The sequence below is a fragment of the Bos grunniens genome, chromosome 17 (genome assembly GCF_055505025.1).
Source record: "Bos grunniens cultivar Pamir isolate PY7600 chromosome 17, Bosgru_T2T1.0, whole genome shotgun sequence".
NCBI classification, from domain to species: Eukaryota; Metazoa; Chordata; class Mammalia; order Artiodactyla; family Bovidae; genus Bos; species Bos grunniens.
The window spans coordinates 18273213-18288900 of NC_141181.1; the positions used below are offsets into that span (position 1 = coordinate 18273213).

General features: G+C 47.5%; 1 protein-coding gene across 6 annotated transcripts in view; it reads left to right on the forward strand.

The window, feature by feature from the left end:
* Positions 1 to 14920, forward strand: part of MAML3 (mastermind like transcriptional coactivator 3) — a 535095-nt gene extending 520175 nt beyond the window's left edge. For 4 of the 6 annotated variants that reach the window (XM_086346634.1, XM_086346630.1, XM_086346632.1 and 1 more), the window contains 3 exons: positions 1137 to 1394; positions 6075 to 6162; positions 11440 to 14920. In XM_086346634.1, the coding sequence (XP_086202760.1) occupies positions 1137 to 1394; positions 6075 to 6162; positions 11440 to 12431 (1338 nt within the window). In that variant the 3' untranslated portion in view covers positions 12432 to 14920. Of the gene's footprint in view, positions 1 to 20; positions 75 to 1136; positions 1395 to 6074; positions 6163 to 11439 lie in introns of those variants that run through there. The other 2 variants (XM_086346631.1, XM_086346635.1) reach the window with 2 other exon arrangements.
* The last annotated feature ends 768 nt before the right edge of the window (positions 14921 to 15688 follow it).

Genomic DNA, 15688 nt, shown 5'->3' on the forward strand with positions numbered 1-15688 from the left:
ACTCAATTCTGTTTTTACAGATGTTGCTGCTGTGGCTAAGTCACTTCAGTCGTGTCTGACTCTGTGCGACCCCATAGATGGCAGCCCACCAGACTCCCCCGTCCCTGGGATTCTCCAGGCAAGAACACTGGAGTGGGTTGCCATTTCCTTCTCCAATGCATCAAAGTGAAAAGTGAAAGTGAAGTCGCTCAGTCGTGTCCGACTCTTAGCGACCCCATGGACTGCAGCCTACCAGGCTCCTCGGTCCGTGGGATTTTCCAGGCAAGAGTACTGGAGTGGGGTGCCATTGCTTTAAAGATATTAGGAGATTCCATATCTTTGATCAGTGTGACACATTCCTAATTCTCCCCATCAACAATTCTCACTAGCAGGATTTTTTTTTTTTTTATATGTCAGAGCTTTCAAATGTCACGATTAATTAGAATTTCATCAAATAGCAGTTCTGCTGATTAATCAATTCCAGCAGCATTCTATAAATGTCTCTCCTACTAACTAAGTAGCCCATTTTGGCCAGGCAGGCAGTAAGGATGAAGAGGTGGTCAGGCTGCCTCCTATTAGACTGAAAATGAGCCCCACCTGAGGGCTTATTCCCTTTCCTTTGGAGGAACACCGATGGTTAGCTGAAAATGCAATTCTTATTCTTTAGCCAATCCTATCAGAAACAGGGGCTTCCCAGGTGGCTCAGTGGTAAAGAATCTGCCTGCAATGGAAGAGATTTAAGAAACATGGGTGCCATTCCCCAGTTGGGAAGATCCCCCTGGAGCAGGAAATGGCAACCCACTCCAGTATTCTTGCCTGAAAAAAATCCCATGGACAGAAGAGCCTGGGTGGCTACAGTCCCTGGGGTCGTAAACAGTTAACTCGACTTAGTGACTAAGCAGCAACATCAGAAACAGACTGGGCCTGGCCTCAGATTCCGCAGAGCCATTACTGGCCCCCTTTAGCCTCTCCAGCCCCACTGTGTTAAAAGATTGGAGGACTGCTATGTTCTCTTTATGGAAATGTAATATGTGCCACTAGGGATCCCGTAGGGAGGGAATACCCCATGCCCCATCCCCTGTGCTTTCGTTCAGATGTGAAGTCACCACATTCACTTCTCTTCTCTCTTCTCTTCCCTTCTCTCCCTGTCCTCCCAGGAGCAGCACCCAGTGGGGCTTCCCCGGAGCACGGGCCCCATGCAGTCCTCTGTGCCCCCGGGCTCAGGGGGCATGGTCTCCGGACCAGGGCCCGCGGGGCCAGGCTTCCTGGGCAGCCAGCCCCAGACAGTCCTCATGAAGCAGATGCTCATTGACCAGCGGGCCCAGCTGATGGAGCAGCAGAAACAGCAGTTCCTGCGGGAGCAGAGGCAGCAGCAGCAGCAACAGCAACAGCAGCAGCAGATTCTCACAGAGCAGGTAACTCACACCTATGGTGGGCTTCGTGCGATTCGAAAACAGTTCTTCAGGGCCTGGTGTCTGTGAACGAGTCTCAGGTCTCGTCCTCCAGCAAGAAAGTCACTGGCCAGCACTTCCTGAGACTACAGAAGAGCCTGCAGAATGTAGACCTTTCCATTAGTTAGGTTTTTTTCTTAGAATGAATTGGTTTGTTCTGAAAAGACAGGCTTCAGCCATGCATTTGAAGACCCCCTTGCCAGAGACCTGTCTTCAAGTCTGGCTTTTTGCTTCTTGCTTCTGGTACCGGGGTCTGTGGAATCAGCATGGGGGTGGAGAGGGTAGAAGGGAGCTGGCTTACATTCTTCGTAAATTCTGATATTCCCAGCGGGAAGAAAAAAGAAATTAATTCAGAGAACTTTGTTTCTTGGAGGAAAGAGTCAGAAGGGGGGATTGAGAAGAATTCTCACAGCGTTGGTCATGAACAATGGAACGGGAACAATTGCAGAATAATAGGGCCCACAGAACTACTTGGAAACCTGAACTCCGGGTCACAGAAAGGGTGCAAACTTGAGAAAAATTCCCAGCAGCTTTGAAAACAGCTCAGGAAATCTTTGAGTTAAAGGCCTAACACAGAGAAAGCTTTACCTGAGGCGTCTTTGACCACCGTTGACACATAATTCCTCCAGCTTTGAAAGGAAGCCTTGCTGTGGGCTGCTCCTCTGAGTTTCAGTATGTTTTGTTTTTCAAGAGGCCCTTGCCTTATTTCGTGTTATCCTGAGAGAGGCCGAAGGTCTTCCATCTAGGCCGTCCCTGGATGGCTCCAATGGGAGGTCTGACCCATGCATCTTGCCCTTCTGTTATAGGAGCCATGAGGTTATCGTCTACGGCTCAAGGTCCAATTACCCTTCTAGAATGTTCCTAATAGGATCAGAATTTTGGACATTTATCAAGCATCTCCACCACACCATATCTATACAAGATGCTGTGTAGGACCAGAGGCACGTTGAGGTCCTTAGTGACCAAGAGCAGCATTCAAAGTAACCAGTCATCCCCCCAAACGAAAAATTGTCCTGTTGAGCACAGTTCACTTAGCTTCCCTTTTTCACTTTTGTTCTTGAACAGCTGTGTAATTATCTCCCTTTTTACCAAGGTCAGTCAGCCACCTGGCAGCTCTTGTACAAACAAACCTCTGTCCCTCTCACCCTGCGGAAAGTGTGTGACAAGGAACCACACTCATGTCTCTCAGACAGTGATAAATGGGGCTACCGAGGGGAACGAGGGGAAGCTGGGCTTTGCAAATCCTCCCCTCAGCCAAGCCTAGGCAATTTCAGATGTGCCTGATCCTTTAAGTGACTGTCTTTGATGGGTGTGCTGTGACCATGGCACAAAGGGGAGTCGGGGTAACCAGGCCAAACTTGGCTGTGCCAGGCCAGGGGTGTCCCTGCTCTGTGAGACCAGCCAAGCCCAGGATGAGGAAGGAGGTGGAAGGAAGAAGAGCCACCGAGGATGGTGCCCACAGACCACTGGGCGAGAGAGTGCGGGACCCTTCAGAACCCAGGATACAGAAAACAGACACAGGGCTCCTCAGAAAAGCTGGGAAATGAGAAATTGCAAGAAAAAGAGAGAGAGTGTGTGTGTAATTCCTTAATGACTGTGTGTACCAAGAGCTGAAGAGCGACCAAAAGAACAATTTACGCTGGGCCACATCTTTTGCTTGTGGTATGATTCTGGCAAAACAAACCACTTCACTCTCTCATCTGCCAAATAGATTTCCCTATTTCCCAGCCTTCTTCCCGATGTTCTCATGAGTCACGTGTATAAAATCCTTAGGAAACAGCACAAGGTGGGGCTCTGTCACATGACTCTGGTGTCACGGAATGTGACGTAAGAGCTGCAGCCACAGGAGCCAGCCGTCCTGTGGGACTGGCCAGAACTGAGGCAGAGGGATGGAGCATGCCGCCTGCGCCTGGGGACAGTGCTTATTGAGGCACCTTCCTGGGGGTCTACACTCTCGAGGATGGATGAGGCCATATCAACGCCAAGCTGATTTTCTTGGTCCCTACAGCAGCAGAGAAAGTATCCTGCTGCTGCTGCTAAGTCACTTCAGTCGTGTCCGACTCTGTGGGACCCCATAGATGGCAGCCCACCAGGCTTCCCCATCCCTGGGATTCTCCAGGCAGGAACACTGGAGTGGGTTGCCATTTCCTTCTCCAATGCATGAAAGTGAAAAGTGAAAGTGAAGTCGCTCAGTCGTGTCCGACTCTTAGCGACCCCATGGACTGCAGCCTACCAGGCTCCTCCGTCCATGGGATTTTCCAGGCAGGAGTACTGGAGTAGGGTGCCATCGCCTTCTCTGAGAAAGTATCCTAACATTTTCAACTTTGCCAGCAGCATACTGGGAACACATGGGTTTCCCCGAAAGGACATGGGAGGGAAAACAGAAAGATTGGGGATCTTGCATATCTTTGGGAACATTCAGATGGTTCTCAGTGGACTTAGAAATCAGAACAGAACAAGTAGAAACCAGGCGTGAGTTAACATTTAATGCATTTTTCTCAGAGCACAGAGCGTGTCAGCTGCCATCCGTTCACTAAGGTTCAGTGGAACCTGGAATTGTAGATCTGAAAGAAATGTTAATCATGAAGTCTCTTTATTTTACACATGAGGAAAACTGAGGCAGGGGAAGCTTACATGATTTTTTTTTTAGAGATCGCAGAGCTAGAGAGAGTCAGAGACTGGACTGGCACCTTGGGTCCCCTGATTCCTGACCCACAACCCACCACCCCAGGCTACTTCAGGGCTTATACCCATTTGTAGATGGGACACTAAAATTCTTACATAATATGGGAAGTTTGGCTTCAGAGAAGCTTTTAAATGCTCAGCTGACTTTCAATAATGTTCTTAGATTGCTGCCTAAAAGATTAGCATGGTTTCTTGTCTATGCTGTGTCTACACAATTAATTCATTTCAACAGCACAACACCACGGTAGGCACTACAGGACAGGGTGAACAGAGGCCGTTCTTTTCTTCAGTTGCCAGAGTGCTGGCTGGCCTTGTCAACAAAAAGAAAAAAAGAAAAGAAAGAAAAAGAAAATTATAGAGCTGCCCAGGAACAAAAACAAGAGAAAAAAAATAGAAATAAACACATGTGTTAAGAAGTGGTCAACGTGTGTTATTTTTATAATGAACACTCTAAAGAGCAGAGCCCTGGCTGTTTGTTTTTCTAGCCCTTGCAGATGAAAGGTGCTTAATGAATATTCCACGGCTGCAGAGAAGGTTAAATGACACCCCGAAGGTCACCCAGCTACTTGACATTAGACCCAGAACGAAAACCCCTTTCTTTGCTCTTTCCACCTCATTCTTATTTTCTCTCCCTTTTCACATTCAGCATGATAATGATACACAGTAGCCTCCCCAGTATATTGGTAACAGCACTGGCAGTACAGAAGCCCCCTGACTGCAAGAAGAAAAACTAAAACAGGCCTCATGGTTCCTGGTGTATGCGGAATCCCACACAGTTCCCTCAAGGCATTAGATGCTGTATTTTTGACTCATGGAGATGTATTTTGCAGGCAGTGTGACACCCTGGGACTAAAATGAGGCTTTTTTTAAAATAGTCCCTGAGAATCCCATCTTCCTATACCCGAAGCATCTATTTTAGGTCATTAAAAATTAGTTGCTTGTCTGTTTGAGCTCAGTCCCCACGATGCTGAGAAAGTCATGCAGCTGATACCGAAAAAGCAAAGTCAGAACTGCCTCCCTGGGCTCCCTTGGTGGCTCAGTGGTAAAGAATCTGCCTGCCGATGCAGGAGACATGGGTTTGATCATGGAGCAACTAAGCCCGTGCGTTGCAACTATTGAACCTGTGCCCTAGAGCCCAGGAACCGCAACTACTGTGCCCAGGTGCTGCAGCTACTGAAGCCCTCTTGCCCAAGAGCCTGTGCTCTGCAACAAGAGAAACCGCTGCCATGAGGAGCCCGCTCACCAAAACTAGAGAGAAGCCAATGCAGCAACAACAACCAAGCACCACCAAAAATAAGTAAAATTATTTTTTAAAAAAACTGCCTGGGTGACTACACATCCCTTTTAAGCCAGCAAGACCACACAGCAGACATGCCACAGAGGTTCACCAAGGATGTGGGTGGTAGAAGTGGCTCTGATGGCCAAAAACCGGAAACACCCTAAATAACCATCCCTTGCAGCACAGATAAAGACACGGAGGTATGTTCTTTGGGGGGAATACTACTCAGCAGTGAGGATGAACAGTCCACACTGCAGGCATCGACCTGGATGAAGCTCAAAAATGCAACAAGTGCAAGAAGACAGACACAAAAGCCAGACTCAAATACGATGCCTAAAACCCACGTCTATGAAGTACAGAAGCTGACGTAACTAATATGTAGTTGGGTTGGGGGTGCTCCCCAGGGGTCAGGGAAAGGGTAGTGATGGGGAAGGGACAGGAGGGGCTCCTGGCAACATTCTGCATCTTGATCGAGAGGCTGGTTCCCAAAAGTGTGTCCATTTGGGGGTATCCCTCACACTGTACAGGTGCTGCACGCCTGGGTGCTTACCTATGTGTGTGCTATTCTTCAATACAAAGTTTAGTTTGTAAAACCCGCCTTCCTCAGAACAGCTGGGATATTTAATTGCACGTTCTCTCCCATCTCACCTCCTGGCCCTCCTTGTCCTCTGTCGTTTCAGCAGCTGCAGCAGCCACACTTGCCCCGGCAGCACCTGCAGCAGCAGCAGCGGAATCCATACCCAGTGCAGCAGGTCTCCCAGTTTCAAGGTGAGGCGGGTGCACACCTCCGCCATTGTATTCCTTCCAGGGGGGAGTTAAAGTGAATGTCACCCGGTGACAGTGCCGTGGGTGCTGTGTTTGGTGTCCAAGTAATAGGGAAAATATTTAAGACCTGATGATACCAACCAGTCAGAATACCAGGCATTAACCTTTCAGCCACTGGGCCCCAGAGAGGTCCTGGTGGGCCCAGGGTGGGGTCATGGTGACTTTGGGGGTGGGACCGGAGCAGCTATTCTTTACCAAAAGTACAGAAGTATTTCAATATTTTAACAACCAGGGCTTCCCTGGTGGCTCAGATGGTAAAGAATCTGCCTGCAATGCAAGAGACTCAGGTTCAATTCCTGGATTGGGAAGATCCCTTGGAGTATGAAATGGCAGCCCACTCCAGGGAGAATCCCATGGACAGAGGAGCCTGGTGGGCTACAGACCATGGGGTTGCAAAGTGTTGGACACAACTGAGAGACAAACATTCCCACTTTCCAAAGACGTACAGGTTCCTGTTGACCCAATATCAGCCTTGTTGGTATCTAGATCACATCCTAGTGATGACAGTGGGGAAAATCCTGTGTCACATTTTTCTTACTAATCCTAGCAGGTCTGCTGACCAAAGCCTTAACTTTCAGCAACTGCAGTGGAAGAATCTAGCTCTTAGCAACCACTAATCTCTGCTGAACATAGAAGACAAATAGGGACTTGAGCTTGATTGGACTGTCTTGATCCTGTTGCCCTTTGCACAAATCCTGAATCATGGCCCCAGGAGGAACGGCTGCACTGTCCAGGGTTGCCATTCCTCTGTAGATGGTTGTTGTTCAGTCGCTCAGTCATGTCTGACTCTTTGCGACCCCATGGACTGCAGCATGCCAGGCTTCCCCGTCCTTCACTCTCTACTGAAGTTTGATCAAACTCATATCCATAGAGTCAGTGACAATATGTAATCTTCTCATCCTCTGTTACCTCCTTCTCCTCCTGCCTTCAATCTTTCCCAGCATCAGAATCTTTTCTAATGAGTTGTTAGTTCTTCGCAACAGGTGGCGAAAGTATCGGAGCTTCAGCTTCAGCATGAGTCTTTCCAATGAATATCTAGGGTTGATTTCCTTTAGAATGGACTAATTTGATCTCCTTGCAGTCCAAGGGACTCTTAAGCATCTTCTCCAGCACCACAGATTGATCCCCTCAAATATCAATCCCTTCAATCTCCAATAGAGGGAACCCCTATGGGTCTTATATGATGGTGGAAGATGAGTCTGAGGACCCTCCTCAATCTCATCCACAGGAGTTTTTGGGGGGCCACAGGAGTCATGAAGCAGCAGAAATCCTAGTTCCTGTCCTCTATCCTCTTGGAGGACCTAGATCAATGCATCCTCACTTCTCAAATGTTACCTCTCACTTTGACAATCTGCCAGAATCCAGGAAGTCCCTTGCACAGAAGTATGCATATATAATAAATAAATATAAACTTTATGGATCATTTCACAAGAGTTACCCTTTTCCATAGACTGCGGGTGAAAAATTTATGATCTGGGGTAGCATTTTTCATTCTTCGGGTTGCAACACCCAAGTAGTTTGTGTCCAGCTCATTGTGACCCCGTGGACTGTAGCCCACCCAGGCTTCTCTGTCCATGGGGATTCTCCAGGCAAGAATCCTGGAGTGGGTTGTCATGTGCTCCTCTAGGGAATCTTCCCAAGCCAGGGATCAAACCCAGGTCTCCCACACTGCAGGTGGATTCTTTACTGTCTGAGCCAACAGGAAAGCCCATCGAAGATAATTTAGTGGGCCACAACCAGCATTTTTAAAATGAAATAATAGGAAAAAAATGATCGGAGTGTATCATAATTAGAGCAGCTTTTGTTTCTGTCCTGAGCCCACGTGTGTGTGTACTGTGAGTTGTGGTTCAGAGTCTGAAAGTGGTTGGTGTTCATGGCCAGATCTTCCTGAGGATAGCCTATGGACCCCTGGAGCTTGAGCAGCTACCACCCTTAAATCTGTGGGACAGTTATATCACTTCAGATCCTTTGGGGCCCCATACAGGGAAGGACAAAGGGAATTGGGCTGTCCGTGGAAGTGCTGTGTAGTAAATTTGTGCCAGTATTCTTTGAGGAATTCTCTTTCTCACTTGGCCATAGGTGTAGAAGAGTGGGAAATAGTTACTGTTACAGGTGTGGTTTTTGTTGCAAACACCGAGCCCTCCTTTTTTTTTTTTTTTTAATTTTATTTTATTTTTAAACTTTACAATATTGTATTAGTTTTGCCAAACATCAAAATGAATCCGCCACAGGTATATCCGTGCTCCCCATCCTGAACCCTCCTCCCTCCTCCCTCCCCATACCCTCCCTCTGGGTTCTCAGACTTGAGCCTGCATCGGGTCACCAGCTGAACTGGTTCAAAAAATAGACAGCCCGCTCTCATTCCCACAGTCTCTGATTCAGGAGATCTGGAGCTGGATCTGTATTTGCATCTGTATTTACATCTGTAACAAGTTCCCCAGAGATGCTGCTGCTGCTGCTGCTGACCCAGGGGCCACACTTTGGGAACTGGTGCTTTATATTATGAACTAATTTAAACCATTAAATCTGATAAACCCGGCACCATGCCCTTTGAGTTTTCTAGATTCATAACTCATTATTTTTTAGACTAAAAAGACCCACCAAAATTTAATAACTCCTCTCTGAGTTATTCTAGATGGTTTGGCTCCTATTTAAAAGTTCTCCTCTGAACTTTTCTAAAGCCCCAAATTACAGGCAGTCAACCTAAAAATTTTATACACTTAAGCTGAACAACCAGTTATATTTGAGGGTTCCTGAGCTGATTGATACAATTTTTTTTTAACTCTCTTCAGTATTTTCACATATTTGACTAACATCCTAGATATCATAATGTTATGTACCTGAGAAAATAGCAAATTGATAGATAAGAAAGTTTGTCCCTGGACAGAGGTTCTGTTTGGATTAACTTGTCTGAGAGTTACAGGTCCGCCCGCCACTTTACTTTTCAAAGGTTTTAAAGATGATCTTTCGCTTATTGAGTTCTGTGCCTCTGGACAGTGTTACATGCCTATGGGGAAGTGCTTATTTTTCGTAACTAGAGACTTCCTATGAGTGAAAACAGAACATAGATCCTTTTAGGGGAAAAATTGCATGTTACTGTCTCTTTTTGAATATGGAAATTTTTCTTTGACATTGTGATGTTAACCGATAGACAAGAAAATTAATTTGACTATAATGTCTCACAGTAACACCTATTTTAGACAAAAATTTGAAGAAAGCCTGTTGTTTAACACATGCAGTAATCTGACTCACAAAATTATTGCAGACAAAACCTAATCCTTCAACATATTAATTCTAAAGAGACAACAAAAATATTCAGAATATGAAAGTCCTTTCATCCATTTCCAGCAGCCTGTTTATGTAATTTGGGTCTGTTCAATCAATCTGAGTCAGCAGTATTTTTCCCTTGAATTTTTTATAAGCAACCCAAACACCCATTTCACCCCAGTTTATCAGGCTGGCTGTGCAGTCAATGCAAATTTAGTCATTAAGGTCACAAAACTTCATAACAAGATCGCCAGCTGCAAGATATACTACCGACCAGTGTTTAATTAGGAACTTTTTAATATCTTTATTATATCTAAATCCACTTAGCTATCATTAAGCTCAAAACAAAAGATTGAAATGCTTCTAGGGATCTCCCCCGGATCTTTCTGGTTTCCTCACGGTAACCGTTTCATTTTTCAATGCAGCCTGATACTGACCTCAAGCCACAAAAACTTAAGTCATAACCAAAATTCCCATACTTTTATTTCTTGAAAGAAAGTATAGAGACATGGTTGCTGCCCAGAAATCAATAACCCTATCAGAAAGACAAACACACACTTCTCTTATCTGCCAAGGTGCCAGGATTAACAAGGTTATGTACTATTCTCATCTGATTTCTCATCCCACTCCCAGGAATGATCAAATTTGCTTATAATATTGATTGGCTCCCATGCTGCACCTATTTTAAATGTCCAGGAAAAAACTATTTTTCTTTTTTTCATAAACTTCATCAGCAGCAGAGAGACAGAAAAATCCATTTTTGTGCACCTCCTAGCCCTTGACTGTTGACTGGGATTCTAGGGGTGACATTTTTACTCTCTTGGCTGGTTTAGAAATTTCCTGGAAACATGTAAAGAAGTACTCACTCAAACGTCAAATAGAGTTGAATGACTGGGCGTTGGTACTCTGGTCAGCTTTTAAGTAGCACCATTGAAACTGCCTTAGTGGTCATTGCTGATTTGAAGGTGTGGCCTTTGCATCAGTGCATCAAGTTCATTGCCAGGTAGCAAGTAGGAGGATGTCTTCTTTCTCTAATTCAGGAAGCTGGCAGGTTGGCACTGACATGTTATGATTCAGAGAATCCGGAGCATGTGGAAATCTACAGAGGGGATCCAAACAATGTCCCATCTGCCAAAATGGGTTCTTAGCAGAAGCAGAGGCCTTTAACCTCTCAAATCCAGCTCAAATCTTCAGGGAAATTAGTCTAATGGTCTTTATTGATAGTATTCTCTACTGAGCCATATTCCATGTCACAAACAGGATGTGCAAAGTGAGCCACCATTTCTTAATTTAGCTCAGGAGGTGAATTTCCTCTCACCTCCAAAAAGATGCTATCTTATTGGTTGAAGATCATATGAAGAAGTGGTGGTTTGGTCGCTAAGTCGTGTCCGACTCTTTCAACCTCATGTACTGTAGCTCACCAGGCTCCTCTGTCTATGGGATTCTCCAGGCAAAAATACTGGAGTGGGTTGCCATTTCCTTCTCCAGGAGATCTTCCTGACCCAGGAATGGAACCCAGGTCTCCTACATTGCAGGCAGGTTCTCTACCGATTGAGCCATGAGGGAGGGAAAGAAACAATTGCTTCTGTAATAGGAGCAAAAATAATATCATGGTATATCAAATAGAAAAGTCAACTACTGTGTGATCCCAATTTTCATGTGTATTTTTATATATTAAGGTAAGTTAGCAGTGGTCATCTCTGGATGGTGGGAACTTGGGTGACTTTCATTTTCATTTTTGTGCTTTCCCTATTTTCCAAATTTTTCACAATCAGTGTATGTTATAGTCAGAAAAATAATCATCTCTCTTTCTTTAAAGGATTTATTATCAGAGTAGATCCTTTCATCTATTAATCAAAGCATTTTTGTCATTCCCAAAGAAAAGTCCAGCTACGTGTCACTGTGCACCGCTTATGGAGATGAGTGAAGAGGTGTGTCCTTTTTTCTCTGCAGGGTCTCCCCAGGATATAGCAGCTGTGAGGAGCCAGGCCGCCCTCCAGAGCATGCGAACTTCACGGCTGATGGCACAGAACGCAGGCATGATGGGAATGGGACCCTCCCAGAACCCAGGGACAATGGCCACAGCAGCCACCCAGTCAGAGATGGGACTGGCCCCTTACAGCAACACACCTACCAGCCAACCGGGAATGTACAACATGAGCACAGGAATGACCCAAGTGTTGCAGCACCCAAACCAAAGCGGTATGAGTATCACACACAACCAAGCCCAGGGGCCGAGGCAGCCCACCTCGGGGCAAGGGGTTGGGATGGTGAGTGGGTTTGGTCAGAGCATGCTGGTGAACTCGCCCATGACCCAGCAGCGCCAGCAGATGAAGGTAGGCCAGTCCTTGCCCAGGCCCCAGGGCCCACCGAGGCTGCAAAGCATCATGGGAACGGTCCCGCAGGGAAGCCAGAGCTGGCAGCAGAGGGGCTTACAGGGGATGCCTGGGAGGACTAGTGGAGAGTTAGCATCATTCAACAATGGCGCCAGCTACCCGCTGCAAGCCGGCCAACCAAGGCTGACCAAGCAGCACTTCCCCCAGGGACTGAGCCAGGTGGTGGATGCGAACACTGGCGGGGTGAGAACACTCAACCCGGCCGCCATGGGTCGGCAGATGATGCCACCGCTCCCGGGGCAGCAAGGCACCAGCCAGGCCAGGCCCATGGTCATGTCGGGCCTGAACCAGGGCGTTCCCGGCATGCCAGCCTTCAGCCAGCCCCCAGCACAGCAGCCAATGCCCAGTGCCAGCTTTGCCTCCAGCAGCCAGAGCCAAGGCTACGAGCGGAACCCCCCTCAGGACATGTCGTACAATTACAGTGGTGAGACGGCTGGGGCGTCCTTCCCCGGCCTCTCGGACGGTGCCGACCTTGTGGACTCCATCATCAAAGGTGGACCTGGGGACGAGTGGATGCAGGAGCTCGATGAATTGTTTGGAAACCCCTAGTCAGGAGCAGCCCAGGCCACCACAACTCCAGTGGTTTAAAGCTCCAACCATGAAAAAGAAACAGGATGTCACTGCATCCTTGTTTTTTTGTGTTGTTTTTTTGACCCACGTGATCTGAGCAAAGCTGCAGCCAGCTGACTGTGGAAGATCCAGGCACCAATCCACAGCCCCGCCGGGCCCTGTTTCACCTGATTTTCACACAGCAATGGAGACAGACGCCCTGCGGATCCTGCTGCAAGAGAGGGGGACACACCAGAGGTGGGCAGAGAAGATGATTCCGGAGCCCTCAGCTTGGCCCTCCCTGTGATCACCCGGCCCAACAAGAGCCACTCTGGCCAAGACAGACTGCTGCCCAACGTGAGGTGGCCGTCAGTGCTTCCTGGCCTTGGCCCGGATCTACAGCTTTGGAGACCCAGAGGGGAGAGAGCCTGGGGCTGAGAGTCCCACGGAGGCTGCTGGGTGGTGGTGCAGGCCAAGAGCACAGGTCAGATATGTGCTGAACTCTGGCTGCAGAGAGATGTCACAGGAAGACAGGAGACCCTACAGGCCTGTATCCTGCTCACGATGACCTGCAGGAATTTCAGAGCTTGGAGAAGGGTCCTGGCAGTCCTGGGCGGGCAGCCCTCTGCTGATGACCGTGGTGGCTTTTACTCCGGGGAGTTGGCCTGGCGCTTCCTGGGGGCCCGGTACGACCTGATACATCTCAGCCGGTCCCATCTACTCCAGGAGGCCAAGGATGGGGAGGCCCGGGGTGGACGCTGTGTGTCTGTCAGTGCGGCCACCTTCCCCTCAACTGGTCCCTGACCCCGTTCCTCCTCACCTCCGCCCCAGCCTGCCTGTGCTGGTCCTTGCAGACTATCCAAGAAGAAATGAAGCTTTTGTCTTTAGGGAGCCTGCGCAGAGGGAAAATAAGAGCAAGAAGAACTTAGACAGTGCCTGAAATGCAAAGGCCACAGTGGAGTTTTTCTTTCTCTTCCTGGAACCGAGCGGGTTGTTCTGCTGCTTGGTGGTGGGTTTCCATGAGCTGCATCTGATGTTTCTGGGACACTAGGGAGGAGCAGCCTGGACATCACTGGCTCTGGTTCCCTTTGGGAAAATCCCAGGAGTGATGCTCTTAAAGCAGCCTGACCCTTCATCCCTGCTCCCCGGAAAGACAACTCTCAAGCCCTGAAAGCTGAGGAACTGAAAAACCCATTGCTCCACTTCAGCCGTTTTGCTAATGAAAAGAGGGAAGGTATGGTTCCTTTCCTTGGGCAAAGCGATATCCTCTTGAAGTTCTGTACAGTTGTTCTTTGTGTAATTCACGCAGATCTGTCCTAAGTGAAGTCTGTTGGAAGGGATCCACACTCTCTGCTGCTGGAGGGCTGGTCTCATCTGCCCTCCCCTCCCCTCCCACTGGCCTGTTTCGGAGGCCACGGGACATAGCTCTTGTCCTGAGTGAGTGAGCGTGGCATAAGCTTTTCTCCTGCCATCCCTTCCCTCCATGTCCAAAAGGCAGGCTTGCTTCTGTGCACTCACATGTCACTTGCCACACCAGAGCCCCGGCCCAGCCTGGGGAGTCACACTGGGGGCAGGTCCTGGGACTGAAGCGGGTAAAAATGAAGAGCTGGGACAGAGGATGTAGAGAGGCAGCAGGCAGGCAAGCACTGCCCGGGGCCTGCTCGCCAAGTACCAAGGTCATAGCTCTCCTTGGCAAGGTGCAGGCTGGAGACCAGAGGGGGCCACGTGGGTGAGGACCCAGGTCGGGGCTGTGGTCCCTGGGGGAAGAGGTGGTGGCAGGCTGACCATGAACTCCCTGCGTGGGGAGGGCCACCGCCAGGGGAGCTCTCGAATGGAAGCAGATGAAAACCAAAAACAAGGGAAAGTGAAGAAACGAGAAGACACAGAAATATATAATTACCTTTTTCTGAAAGGTACAGGAAATAAATATATAAGCAATGATGAGGAACTGGAGGTGGCTGATGGAGGGGGAGAGGGGGCCTCTGTTCTCTCTTAAACGCTTCCTCCAAATGCTCAATACTGGGACCAACTACATAGAGAGGTAGATTTTAATAAGGTGGCTTCGTTTTGTTTTTTGTTTTTACTACGGTGCTGATGTATATGTAATGTCTAAAAAAAAAGTTATTTGTAAATAAGTTTTTACAATACTACAGATATCACTGGGTCTACTATCTGTAAAAAAATATACATATAAATATATATATACTGTTTGTTTAAAATAGAGTATTTTTATTTCATTCCTTAACTCATCATCCCAGCAGTGGTATTGCACTTCAGACGATATCGAATTACTAATTTGTACTGTATGATCTATGGCAACTTCCTCCATTTGATTCAGATTTTTCTAGTTTTCTGGTTTTCCTTTGTACATTGAGCATTGCTTCTTTCCTTTTGAGAAATGTACAGAACTCAGAAATGTAGAAATGAAGTGATGTTGGCATACCACTTTTAAAGAAAAAATAATAATAAAAGATCGTTATCTGAACCAATCCAAAGTTTAGTTTATTTTAGGGAATTCCCTGGCAGTCCAGTGGTTAGGACTCCACACTTTGACTGCCAAGAGGCACAGGGTTCGGTCCCTGGTCGGGGAACTAAGATCCCACAAGCCTCACAGCATGGCCAAAGGAAAACAAAAAGAAACATTACTTTTTAAAAAAAAAGTCTCTTTTAGGACTGTCACAGGCACTCCAGCCCTAATTAAGCAGATAAACGTTTTATGCCTGGGTTTTAATTGATTAACTGTAGTTCTTGTCTCGAAATTTTGATATCACTATTTAAACATTTAAGTAACAGTGGAGATCAATCAATCATTCCCAGCCTTTTTAATTCCACCACACTGTTAAAACATTCCAAATTTGCTCTCCGGGGGAATGTGGCAAAAGTAAGAGAGTCATCTATGAAAGGAGTATACTGGATCCATCCGGGATTCAGAACCAAGACAGCTCAGCTTCTACCTGGTTCACTCAGGGAACTTGGAAAACTGATAGTACACGTTTCATTTGAGAAGGAAGAAAACTCAAGGAATATATTAGGTGGGAGAGTAACAGTAGGCCTCGCCCCACTTTAATGGACACTGTAGTTACGCGCATGCACACACACACACCATGGGTGCCTTACCAAAGAGCTGTGTCTCTTTGGAGGGCGGTCTCTCGCCAGAGCCCAGCTCAGCCAACAGCACCCACAGAGTTGAACATGCTTGGATGTTTACATCCCTCCAGACTCAGGCACACACACACACACACACACACCATGGGTGC